We start from the raw sequence: 12,938 nt of genomic DNA, 5'->3' as shown, positions 1-12,938 counted from the left end.
ACAGGCGACTAATAACTGGGGACTTGTGGGGAAGAAACAGTTGATAGGGAAATCACAACTAATTCAGATCTTCAGCAGCCTGTGGCTGAATGTGGGTGACCCTTCCTCTCAAAGCAGTACCATAAAAAAAGTAAGGAGAACTAGAAAACAGTGGCAGATGAATGACAGACAATAGACACAAGCAGATAAAAGAACAGGAGAGAATTTTAAAATAGAAGTGTCCCAAGAGAATAGCTCTGGAATGTCACAGGCATGTGATGTCGTTTACCACTGAGTCTTAAAATGTATCAAAGCATGTATCCTGTGCAGGGGAGTAGCAGAAGAAAGGCTTATCTAGTTTGCCTTATCTATTTATTTGGAGTATTACCTATCATATCAAAAAAAAAAAATACTGATGTAAGTTTAAACTACACTAAAAACCCCACTAACCTCAAAATCTATCCTGATCAAGACACAGAAAAACAAGGCCAGTGTTTTCTTTGTTTGTAAATTCTTAAGGGAACTACCAGGCAAAATGGTTTTACATTCACCTTTTCTAAAGAGTAAATTGTTATACGTATTTCAAGAGGAGGAAGATCTGAAATACAACCATTATGTCCTCAAAAGCCAAAGATATTTTGCTAACACACGTGGTTTGTTGAAGTTGGATGAAAGCTTAAAACAGAGGGCACATTTTAACTTGAAAGTATCTTTTAAATCTCTTTAGGGTTTTAAATGCTAAAAACTTGAAGGAAAAACAAATATAAACAAGACCCAAATGTAACAATAAAACATGACAAGAGATAGTGTACAGTGTTTTCTTTCACCTGTTTTCCTTTTCTTCAATGAACTCGTGGTCGCTGAGCTCCGGGTACTGCACTACGTTGACGCGGACAGGATGCGCACTCTGAAGAAGCCTTCGCACATCCTGTACCCTTAAATCTTCACTCCATATTAATGACATGACCTCGTGATTCATGTCATTCATCCCGTCATCTTCCTCCTCAGTTTCTGTTCCTGAAGGAACATCTGATGAGAGCACCTGAGTAACAGACTTTATTGTAATAATAATTTAAAAAGCAGTCAACATGCACTTACTGAACACGAAAATATATAGGCTGATGTTCCATGACTACAGTAAGCACAGAGAAAATACATTTTCCAAAGCAGGGATGGGTTGGGGCCGCAATGTATACCAGGACTCGACTCTACAAATCTTTTTAAAAAGTACTATATTGCTGGCTCACGCCTGTAATCCCAGCACTTTGGGAGGCCGAGGCGGGCGGATCACCTGAGGTCAGGAGTTCCAGAGCAGCCTGGCCAACACAGTGAAACCTGGTCTCTACTGAAAATACAAAAATTAGCTTGCCAGATGCAGTGGCGCACTCCTGTAGTCCCAGTTACTGGGGAAGCTGAGGTTGAAGAATCACTTGAACACAGGAGGCAGAGGTTGCAGTGAACCGAGATCACGCCACTGTACTCCAGCCTGGGTGACAGAGTGAGACTCTGTCTCAAACAAACAAACAAAAATCAAAACAAAACAAACAAACAAAAGTACTATATTCCCTACTTAGAAATATTTGCTACGTGAAATAAGGGGGGAAATTTAAATTTAGGACAACAGTCAAGAGGCTGGACACAAGCAGAGAAATATTCTGAATAAACTATAAAAAAAACTACATCCTGATCATTTTAAAAAAGAAACAAATTATTGCAAGTAGAGTATGAATACTAGTCACTGCTAATAATGCTAATTTAAATACTGTCTGTTCATTAATAGAAGGAGAAGGAAAAAAGCCTGAAAGGATATACACCAAGGGTTGGGGGAAGTCACACAATAAAATACTTTCTTACTTTACACTTTAAATAGATAGGATCATGGTTGGATTTCATTATTTTTTCTTTTTTTTTTTTTTTTTGAGACAGGGTCTTACTCTGTCACTCAGGCCGGAAGTGCAGTGGTGGGATCATGGCTCCCTGCAACCTCCACCTCTTGGGCCCAAGCGATCTTTCCCCCTTAGCCTCCCAAGTAGCTGGGACTACGTATGTGTACCACCCATCCAGATTAATTTTTTTTGTTTTTTGTAGAGACAGAGTCTTGCCCTGTTGACCAGGCTGGTCTTGAACTCCCGACCTCAAGGAGATCCACCCATCTCAGCCTCCCAAACAGCTAGGACTATATGCACATACCACCACACCTGGCTAAACTTTTTTTAAAAATTGTTTAAGTAGAGATAAGGTCTCATTATGTTGCCTAGGCTGGTCTCAAACTCCTGGGCTCAAGCAGTCCTCCACCTTGGCCACCCCAAAGTGCTGAGATCACAGGCACGAGCCACCTCACCAAGCCAGTTTTCACTATTTTTTCAAAATGTGTTTCCAATAAAAATTTCTTAGAAGGAAAAGTACTGAACTGCAGCAAAACAAGTAAGAGGGTAAATTCCTTGACTGTCATCATGTTCTCATAAGCCCAGCATGTGCTTTAATATGGCGCTTCCCAGTCCAAATAATTAAACCTAACTGCAACACAGATGTGAACTGCATGGAATCATATCATATTCCCTGAAAAACAGTATTATACTCTTTTAACAAAAGATTAACTCCGAGTTGAAATGTTAAAGTTTTGCAACATTTAATATGAAAACAACAAGGTTAGCCTGAAAAAAAAAAAAAAGTAGATATGACCAAATAATCACTTTTAGTTCCTAAAAATTCATTTTGGTTCCTATAAAATATCTAATTTTTAAAAAACTATATTCTAATTGGTGAGTTAGCTATAAAATATAGTCTCAAATAGTGACAAAATAAATTTAGATGGGATTAGTTATAAAATGTAGCCTCAAATAACTGAACAAACTGTATTTAGACAGAATTACTTAAAATGACATTCAAATACAGATTAATGTTTTCATGCTAATGGTGCTGAACTGCTCTCTCTCACAGGAAAGCCATATTATAAGCAAAAAGATTTGTTTTCTGTTTAAAACAGGATATAAATACTAATTCAACAAACAGCTGTGATTGAGACGCAGATTAAGGGAGAGATGCACTGGGATGACCCTGCTGGAGAATCAGATGCCCATGGAAACTGACTCCAGCATGGGTACTCATTAGGCAACTGTGAGGTTAGGAATAAGTTTTGATATAGGCTCTGAAGAAGCAGTAATAAGACCTAAGGTGACTCATAGTTACAATGTACTGATTATTATGTATTGATTCAAAAGCTACGAAGAGGTAAGGCCAAATTCCCACACTGTCTTCTCACGGACATGAACATAAAAGAGTCACCAGGAGTGGAATTATTATTCCTGAATCTTCCTTGATGAGATTCTACTGTTTATTTTTTAAAGTTACCTAGAATTCTAGAATAAGTTTTAAAAGTTTCCTTTTCAACTTTTAAGAGAGGATGACTTAAAAAGATAATTGGAGAGTAATGAAATAATTTTACTTTCTACTTGCAGGATTCCTAGAATGCATCTTAAAAAAAAACAAACTTGAAGATTGATGAAAGACAGTATTTTAGGAGGGATAGCTTAAGACATCTTTTTAAACAACTCTAGTGAAAAAAACACATGTTTTCCCTGGGGCTACAGTTTTATGTGATTAAACAAGTATGTTTACACCTATTTAAAAGGTTAAATTCAAAAAATTCAACACATCAAAAAATACGCAGTAGAAAATATTTATATATAATTACCCATCCAAATTCAGGATATATGTGCTCTCCCTTTTCCTATGTAATAATTACAAAGTGGTTAGTTACTAATGTGGTACAAGTAGGGAAACAGCCATGGTAGTCTCCACGACTACACTCAGGACTTGTCCTGACTCAAGGCAAAGAAAGATCCAGGCACAAGATAGAACATTCACAAAATCTCCTGCTCCTATGCTCAACTTACAATTAATAAGATGCATACAATTAGAAACCCCATATGGCATATAATATAAAAGACAAGCTGATATATATACTTAGAAAAAGCCTTAAAGGAAAATGAAGAACATTTCTACTTTATGATTTTATTTCAGGCTAAAATTGGAACTCTGAACTTTCCATGTTGATACTCACAGACTTCCCTTTGGGTAAGTTTCCTTCGCAGGCCTGCTTGGACAGATCCTGACGTCCAATCAAGAGACAGACAGCTTCTGGCCAGTCTGAGGCCGGCTGCTCACGACAGTGATAAATTGCGTCTCTGATGGGAAGAGCAATTCCAAAGGGAAGAGTTTCCAAATCTCTTAAAGTGAATCCTTTATAGTTAAAGGAAAGGAGAAAAAATTTTAATTTAGATTTGCCACTATTGCAATTATCCTGACTGAAGTTGGCAACAATATCTATCCTGACAAATAAATTCATTTTATTCATCTTACTACCAGACTAATGTCTTGACATCAGGGATTAGTATAAGCAGCCTCTTTGAAAGAACTTGTAAAAACCTGAAGAAAAAAAGACAATCTAATAGAAAAATATAAAGGACAAAAAGACATTTCCTAGAAAGGGAAACATAAATGGGCAAAATGTATATGAAAAGATGCTCTACCTAATTAGTGATCAGGAAAATGCAAATTAAAGCCACTGAGAAATATAAATGTCAAAGTCAATCAATACCAAGTGTTGGTAGTAGAGCAACAATAATTCTTTTTTCTCTTTTTTTTTTTTTTTTTTGAGGCGGAGTCTCGCTCTGTCACCCAGGCTGGAAGTGCAGTGGCACAATCTCGGGCTCACTGCAAGCTCCACCTCCTGGGTTCACGCCATTCTCCTGCCTCAGCCTCCTGAGTAGCTGAGACTACAGGTGCCCACCACCACGCCTGGCTAATTTTTTTGTATTTTTTTAGTAGAGACAGGGTTTCACCGTGTTAGCCAGGATGGTCTCGAGCTCCTGACCTCGTGATCCACCTGCCTCGGCCTCCCAAAGTACTGGGATTACAGGTGTGAGCCACCGCACATGGCCCAAACAACAATAATTCTTATAAATAGTCAACGGTAGTGTAAACTGGTACAACCACTTTGGAAAACAGTTGATATATATAGGTAGGTCCACCCATTTGATCTGTCAACAGCCATACAGAAATTTATACCCATGTACACTAAGACACAGGTATGAAAATATTCATTAGCAATACTGTTTTGTTACGGAAAAAAAAAAAGAGGTGGCGAAAGGGGCGAGTCCCATTGTCTATCATCAATAGAATGGGTAATTAAATTGTGATATGTTCCAACAAAGTAATCTATATATCAGAGAAAATGAATGACCCACTGCTACTGCTACATGAGTCGACATAGATGACTCTTTAAAAAATAAAGTTGAGTGAAGAAAAAGGAACATATATTTCCATCTATGTATGTTCAAAACTACATAAAACCTAGCAACTTATAAAGATGTAAAACTATAAAGAAAAACAAAAGTAAAGTAACACAAAATGTAGGTAGGGCAGTGGTTCCCTATAATATTGGGGTATGTGACAGGAGGGGAACATCCAAGAACAGATATGTAAGGACCTTCTACTATGTGGGTAATGTCCTCTTTCTAGAGGTGGGTGACCAGTACATCAATACTCACTTTTGTACCATTCTCTAAAACAAACATATACGTCTGACATATTATTTTGTAAGTACACCATATTTCATATTTAAAATTTTTTTATCCTCAGGTTAATTAAATCATGTTTTTCTTATAATGACTTTCTAAATTTTATAATATTATGCATTATTCATAATTTTAAAACGTTGATTATTGAGGCAAAAAATGTTCCTTATATGAGAATAACACTTTTTAAATATTATGCAATATACAAATGGATAGAATTCATCCAGTATTTTTCAGCATAGGTATCCTGTATGTACAGTATGCAACAGTTACTGTCATTTTTAAGGTGAAATGAAAAAAAAAAAAAAACCTGTCAGAAATGTCATTTAAAACATACTTTAGATAAGACTTCAAAAACATCTTTTAATATTCACTAAAACTTTACTTTTTAACATACATCCCATATAGCATCCTCATTTTTAAAATCATGTCTTTGTGGCAGTAATTTTTAATTATGTTTTTCAGTTCTTTGTAAAAAAAATTTCTTGGCCGGGCGCAGTGGCTCAAGCCTGTAATCCTAGCACTTTGGGAGGCCGAGACGGGCGGATCACGAGGTCAGGAGATCGAGACCATCCTGGCTAACACGGTGAAACCCCGTCTCTACTAAAAAAATACAAAAAAAATTAGCCGGGCGAGGTGGCGGGTGCCTGTACTCCCAGCTACTCGCGAGGCTGAGGCAGGAGAATGGCATGAACTCGGGAGGCAGGGCTTGCAGTGAGCTGAGATCCGGCCACTGCACTCCAGCCTGGGCAACAGAGCCAGACTCCGTCTCAAAAAAAAAAAAAAAAAAAAAATTTCTTTGGGATTTTACTTAATTTAAAACCAAGGAGCATAGGTTTGGGGAATAGGGAATATAGAACTCTTTTCCTCCCTCTTCCTCTTCCCAGTTTAATGTTCATCTTGGTGCCTGAAATCCCTTCAAAAGTGCATTTATCCTTCAAAAGTATACCCTGAAATGTATATATTATTGCTTTTAGACTTTGCCAAAACCACCCATTTCTGATATCTGAGTATCACAATGATTTCAGGTGTGTATGTAGGGTGATTAGAGTTCTCCATTCTCAGAGACCGGCTTACATAGCCACCGCCTCAAATGGTCCAATGTAATGGCAAATAAAGATACCTTATGCACCAAGATAAAAAGCTGGTATCCCAAATATTATTATATGGAACTTCTGAGATTGTCGAGAAAAAAAGAATATGGCTTGAAGAACCTCTCAATCTTGTGAGGCCTTTTCACAAAGCCAGAGCTCCTCTCTCCTCATGCCTTCCAGTTCTAGCTAGTTTGGAGGAAGCAGAGCCTAGCTAGGAGGTAACAAAGAAGCTCTTACCTACATTAGTCATCCAGACAACCAATCTTTCAGCTAGACTAGAAACGGACGTAGAATGCCTGAAACTAAACCTGTAAGAGAATAAAACATAAAGTTATTAAGCAGAACAGTAAATAATATTGTTTTAAGTGTTTGACATAAAAGCACAGTCTAAATAAAAGTCACCTGTTTTCCTCTTGTTCTACTTGCAACTTCTGGGGGGCTAAAAGGCAACAAAATGAAACTTAATTTTGATAGTCATCCTGGTAAAGAAAACATGTAACATGCAGAAGACATTTGAAAATAAGAATCCATTAGCAAACAACATCTAAAAAAATAATAAAATAAGCAATACAATGGCAGGCTGAAAACTACAGTCAAGGCCTTCAGAATACTCAGGGGACTGGTTAGGACACGCTATGTGTACCGAAATCCGTGCAGGCTCAAGTCCTGCAATAGGCCCTGCGGAACCTGCATATGGGTTTCACATCAGAGAATACTGCATTTTCTATCTGCATTTGGCTGAAAAGAATTTCATTGTAAGTGGACTCACACAGTTCAAACTCATGTTGTTCAAGAGTCAATGGCATAATAATTTCCTTGAGGCTAAAATAGGCCTTTTTACCCACACTGAAAATACAAGATGTGTTAGATTTTTAAGTAATCCTGATACCTGAAAATCAGTTGTGGACAACAGACCACAACAGACCAGAACAGTACTAAAAAGGTAAGACATGGCTGCTAAAGCAAACAGGAAAAATTCAATTCTTTTTTCAATTCTGATATTGACATTTACAAAAATTTGTTTCCAAAGGCCTAACATTATACCAACTTACCTATAGTTATTCTGGTTAAATACTGTGAGGATTCATCAGAAACCGAGCCCTCATCACCAAGTATGTACAGTGCAATACTCTGCAAAAGAAGAAAATTAACATTATTTTTCTCTTTTCAGTGACAGCATCTCACTTTGTCACCCAGGCTGGAGTGCAGTGATACAATCAGAGCTCACTGCAGCCTCAAATTCCTTGACTCAAGCAATCCTCCTGCCTTAGCCTCCAGAGTAGCCAGGACTACAGGCATGCACCACTATGCCCAGCTAATTTTTTTATTTATTATTTTTATTTTTTGTAAAGACGGAGTCTCATTGTGTTGCCCAGGCTGGGCTCAAACTCATGACCTGGAGCAATCCTTCTGCCTCAGCCTCCCATATATACATATACAAGTGACTCAATAGAAAAGAGCCACCATAAGCTAGAAGGTTACTAGAAATGTCTCATTAGCTAAACATCACATAAAAAAAAAAATTTATCACTTGAGGTCAGGAGTTCAAGACCAGCCTGGGCAACATGGCAAAACCCCATCTCTACTAAAAATACAAAAATTAGCCAGGTGTGATGGTATGCACCTGTGGCACCAGTTACTCAGAAGGCTGAGGTGGAAGGATTGCTTAAGCCCAGGGAGGCTGAGGCTGCAGTGAGCCATGATTGCGTCACTGCACTCCAGCCTGGGTGACAGAATAAGATCTTGCCTAGGGGAAAAAAAAAAAAAAAAAGTCCAATAAAACATATAATGATGAAAACAAAAACCTATCAACAAGGGCTTCTGTTGATATTTTCAGAATATTTTTATAAATAAAAATAAATTCGGCCGGGCATGGTGGCTCATGCCTGTAATCCCAGCACTTTGGGAGGCTAAGGCGGACGCATCACGAGGTCAGGAGATCGAGCCCATCCTGGCTAACACAGTGAAACCCTGCCTCTACTAAAAATACAAAAAATTAGCCAGGCGCCTGTAATCCCAGCTACTCGGGAGGCTGAGGCAGGAGAATGGCATGAACCTGGGGGGCGGGGCTTGCAGTGAGCGGAGATTGTGCCACTGCATTCCAGCCTGGGCAACAGTGCAATACTCCATTTCCAAAAAAAAAAAAAAAAAAGAACAGAAGTTAAAAAAAAAATAAAAAAGTTCATATTTTTATAGTTATTTTCATAAATAAAAATAAATTCATATTTTTATAAATAGATCTCTGAGCTGACAAGTTATAAAGGAATACCAAGAGGATAAAACTAAGATGAAAGGCCAGAGAGATAAACTGAGTACTCATGCCAGTTTTACAGAAAAGACATTCAGAGAAAAACCTACAGAATGGGAGAAAGTATTTGCAAATTATGTATCTGATACATTAATATCTAGAGCATAAAAATGCCTAAACTCAAAAATAAAAATCCAATTTTCAAATATACAAAAGATTTGCATAGATATTTCTTCAAAGAAGATACATAAATGGCCAATAAACACATGAAAATATGTTCAACATCACTAATCATTAAGGATGCAAATCAAAACAACGAGATATCACTTCATAAATACTAGGATGGCTATAATTTTTAAAAAACAAATAGGAAATAATAGTATGTGTTGGCAAGACTGTGGAGAAACTGGAACCCTTCCTCTTGCATTACTGGTAAGGATGTAAAATGGTATAGCCACTACGAAAATGAGTCTAGCAGTTCCTCAAAAAGTTAAACATCAAACTACCTACCATATGACCCAGCAATTCCACCACCCGGTATATATTAAAAAGAATTGAAAGCAGAGATTTGAACAGATATTTGCGCACCCATGGTTCACAGCAGCACTATTCATAATAGCCAAAAAGTGGAAACAACCCAAGTGTCCATCATCAGATAAAATGATACATTGTGGTATATCTATACAATACAGTAGTATATAGAATACTGCCTTTAAAACAATGTAATTTTGATAGATGCTACAATATGGATGAACATTGAAAACATTATGCTAACTGAAATAAGCCAGACACAGAGAGACAAACACTGTATGATTCCCATAATACCAGGTACTTACAAGAGACAAATTCATAAGAAACAGAACAGAATTACTAGGGCCTGGGAGGAAGGGGAATGGGGAGTCACTGTCTAATAGGTACAGAATTTATGTTGCGGATGATGAAAAAGTCTTGGGTATGGACAGTGGTGATGGCTACATAACAATGTGAATGTATTCAATGCCACTGGATTGTACACTCAAAAATAATTTCAGGCCAGGCACAGTGGCTCATGCCTGTAACTCCTGCACTTTGGGAGGCCAAGGTGGGCAGATCACCTGAGGTCAGGAGTTCAAGACCAGCCTGGCCAACATGGTGAACCCCCATCTCTACTAAAACTACAAAAACTAGCCAGACTTGGTGACTCACGCCTGTAATCCCAGCTACTCGGGAGGCTGAGGCAGGAGAATCGCTTGAACCTGAGCAGCGGAGGTTGCAGTGAGCTGAGATTGTGCCACTGCACTCCGGTGTGGGCAACGGAGTGACTCCGTCTCAAAAAATAATAACAATTTCAACAACAAATATTACGTTATATATATTTTGCTATCATTAAAAAAAAATCTGTGTTTTTTAAACAGAACCACCATTCTGTATGTCTGTTTTGGAGCCATCGGGAGACTCTGAAGCGCTTCTCACCATGAAGCAGAGCAAAACGTAAAGAAAAAGAAGGGCAGGGGGCAAAGACATTTACAGTCTGCCAACATTTGAGAGAAGGGACAAAAGCACGTGGTTCTCCTGCAAGCCTGGAAAAATTCCACCTAGAAAGGCCCACAAGGGGCCTATGAGCAGGTTGCTCCAGGATGGGGGGACTGAGGAACAGGTATGCCAAGAAACTTTCCTTACCTGCTGTTACAGCCCTTTGGTTCTATATGAAGGTTTGATCTTGGACATGTATTAACCAGTAACAACAAACTAATTTCTAAGAATAAATAAATAATGAGATTTACAGCTCAAAGTAAACAAAAAATAATTAAAATAAATAAAGATGTGTTTCTTTGAAAAAAATTTCAGCAGGATTTTTTTGGTAGCTATAGACAAGCTGATTATAAAAGCAGTATGGGTCAGATGTGGTGGCTCACACCTGTAATCCCAGCACTTTGGGAGGCTGAGCCAGGCGGATCACTTGAGGTTGAAAGTTCAAGACTAGCCTGGCCAATATGGTGAAACCCTGTCTCTACTAAAAACACAAAAAATTAGCTGGGCGTGGTGGCGGGATCCTGTAATCCCAGCTATTTGGGAGGCTGAGGCAGGAGAATTGCTGGAACCTGGAAGGTGGAGGTTGCAGTGAGCTGAGATCACGCCACTGCACTCTAGCCTGGGTGACAGAGCGACTGTGTCTCAAAAATAAAAATAAAAATAAAATCAGTATGAAAAGGCAAGAAGAGTAATGAAGGGAGGAGTAACGCTAATCAATTTTAAGACTTACTATAAAGCTACAGTAATTACAGCATAGACAGTCACAAAGATCAATGAACCAGAATAGAAAGTCCAGAAATAGACACATAAATTGACTTTTGACAAAAGTGCAAATGCTATAGGGAAAGGATAGTCTTTTCAAAAAATAGTGCTGAAAGAACTGGATATCCAAATGAAATAATAAAAACCTTGACTTAAAACCTGACACGTTATAAAAAATTAACAAAATAGATTAGAGATCTAAATGTAAAACATATAAAGAAACCCAGGAGAAAATCTTCAAAACCTGATGTTAAACAAAGAATTATTAGACATGACACTAAAAGCAACATCCATTAAAGAAAAATACAGATAAACTAGCTTCATCAAAATTAAACACTTTTGCTCTTCGACGTATTAAGAGAATGAGGAAACAAGACAAGGTAGAAACTAAAAGAAAATATCTGCAAACCACATATCTGACAAGACGTCATAACTAGAACCCTCAAAACATCATTAGCCATTAGGAAAATGCAAATTAAAGCCACAATGAGGTATAACTACACATCTCTCAGAAAGAAAAAAACAAAACGAGTGACAATACCAAACACCAACAAGAATGCAGGTAAATGACCTCTTAAATATTGCTGGTAAAAATGTAAAATGGAAGAGCCACTCAAAAACAGCTGACAGTTTCTTTAAAAACAAAACATAAACTTAACTATATGACCCATCGATCCTACTCCTAGGTACCTGTCCTAAAGAAAGCAAAACTTACATTCACATAAAACCCTGAATATGAATACTGACAGCATCTACATTTACAATTACTAAAAACTGAAATCAACCCAATTATCTTGAATGGAAAACCAACATGGCACATTCATGCAATAAACTACTAATTGGTCATAGAATGCAACGAACTGTTGATACAGGAAACAACTTGGATGAATCTCAAAATCATGAGAGAAATTTCTGAGGGTGATGTAAACGTTCCCTATCCCAATTGCAGTAATCACATGAATCTATACACATACTGAAATTCACAGAACTATACACAGGAAGAAAAACTTAATATTAGGTGTACTTTTTAAAACTAAATTTTAAAAGAAAAAGGAGATAGGTAGTAACACTCCTCATACATACCAAGACTACGAGTTTGCTTCTTTCACAGATTCCAGGGAGGTAAGGATAAGGTGGCATTCCTTCACCCTTCAGACAAGAACTCACCCACTGATAAATGCTTGGTGGCTCAGAAGTAAAAAATGATGGATGATGCATAAATCCTGTTTGACCTTTAAAATCAGATAAATATTCAAAAAGACACAAAAATACATTAAGACAACATTATTTTATTTTAAACAGAAGATCAACAGTTATCTGTCATTCTGAAACAACTAGAATAATATTTTTCCAGCCAGGTGCAGTGGCTCACGCCTGTAATCCCAGTACTTTGGGAGGCCAAGGCAGGTGGATCACGAGGTCAGGAGTTAGAGAACAGCCTGGCCAAAATGGTGAAACCCTGTCTCTACTAAAAATACAAAAAAAAATTAGCTGGGCCCGGTGGTGCACACCTGTAGTCCCAGCTACTTGGGAGGCTGAGGCAGAAGAATCGCTTGAACCTGGGAGGTGGAGGTTGCAGTGAGCCGAGATCACGCCTGGGAGACAGAGAGAGACTCTGTCTCAAAAAAAAAAGGAATAATATTTTTCCATATTCTCCAAAATGCTTCATGTTTTCTGCCACAGTAAATAAGTGACTATGTTATTAAACATAGACCTTAAATGACTTATATTTTATCTCATCCTGGGTGGAAATTTAGCAAACTC

General features: G+C 37.8%; 1 protein-coding gene across 8 annotated transcripts in view; it reads right to left on the bottom strand.

Annotated features, from left to right (window-relative positions):
- ANAPC1 (anaphase promoting complex subunit 1) overlaps positions 1–12,938 on the bottom strand; it is a 118,225-nt gene that overhangs the window by 50,258 nt on the left and 55,029 nt on the right. For 7 of the 8 annotated variants that reach the window (XM_021925199.2, XM_009184949.4, XM_017947860.3 and 4 more), the window contains 6 exons: positions 12,258–12,406; positions 7,705–7,783; positions 7,055–7,091; positions 6,890–6,960; positions 4,043–4,221; positions 807–1,033 (listed from right to left, as the gene is read on the bottom strand). In XM_021925199.2, coding sequence (XP_021780891.1) covers positions 807–1,033; positions 4,043–4,221; positions 6,890–6,960; positions 7,055–7,091; positions 7,705–7,783; positions 12,258–12,406 — 742 coding nt within the window. The remainder of the gene's footprint in view (positions 1–806; positions 1,034–4,042; positions 4,222–6,889; positions 6,961–7,054; positions 7,092–7,704; positions 7,784–12,257; positions 12,407–12,938) is intronic. The other variant, XM_003909124.5, reaches the window with a different exon arrangement.

Source organism: Papio anubis, chromosome 14 (genome assembly GCF_008728515.1).
Source record: "Papio anubis isolate 15944 chromosome 14, Panubis1.0, whole genome shotgun sequence".
NCBI lineage: Eukaryota > Metazoa > Chordata > Mammalia > Primates > Cercopithecidae > Papio > Papio anubis.
Note: the sequence above shows the minus strand (reverse complement) of the source record. Positions and strands in the feature narration are given on the sequence as shown.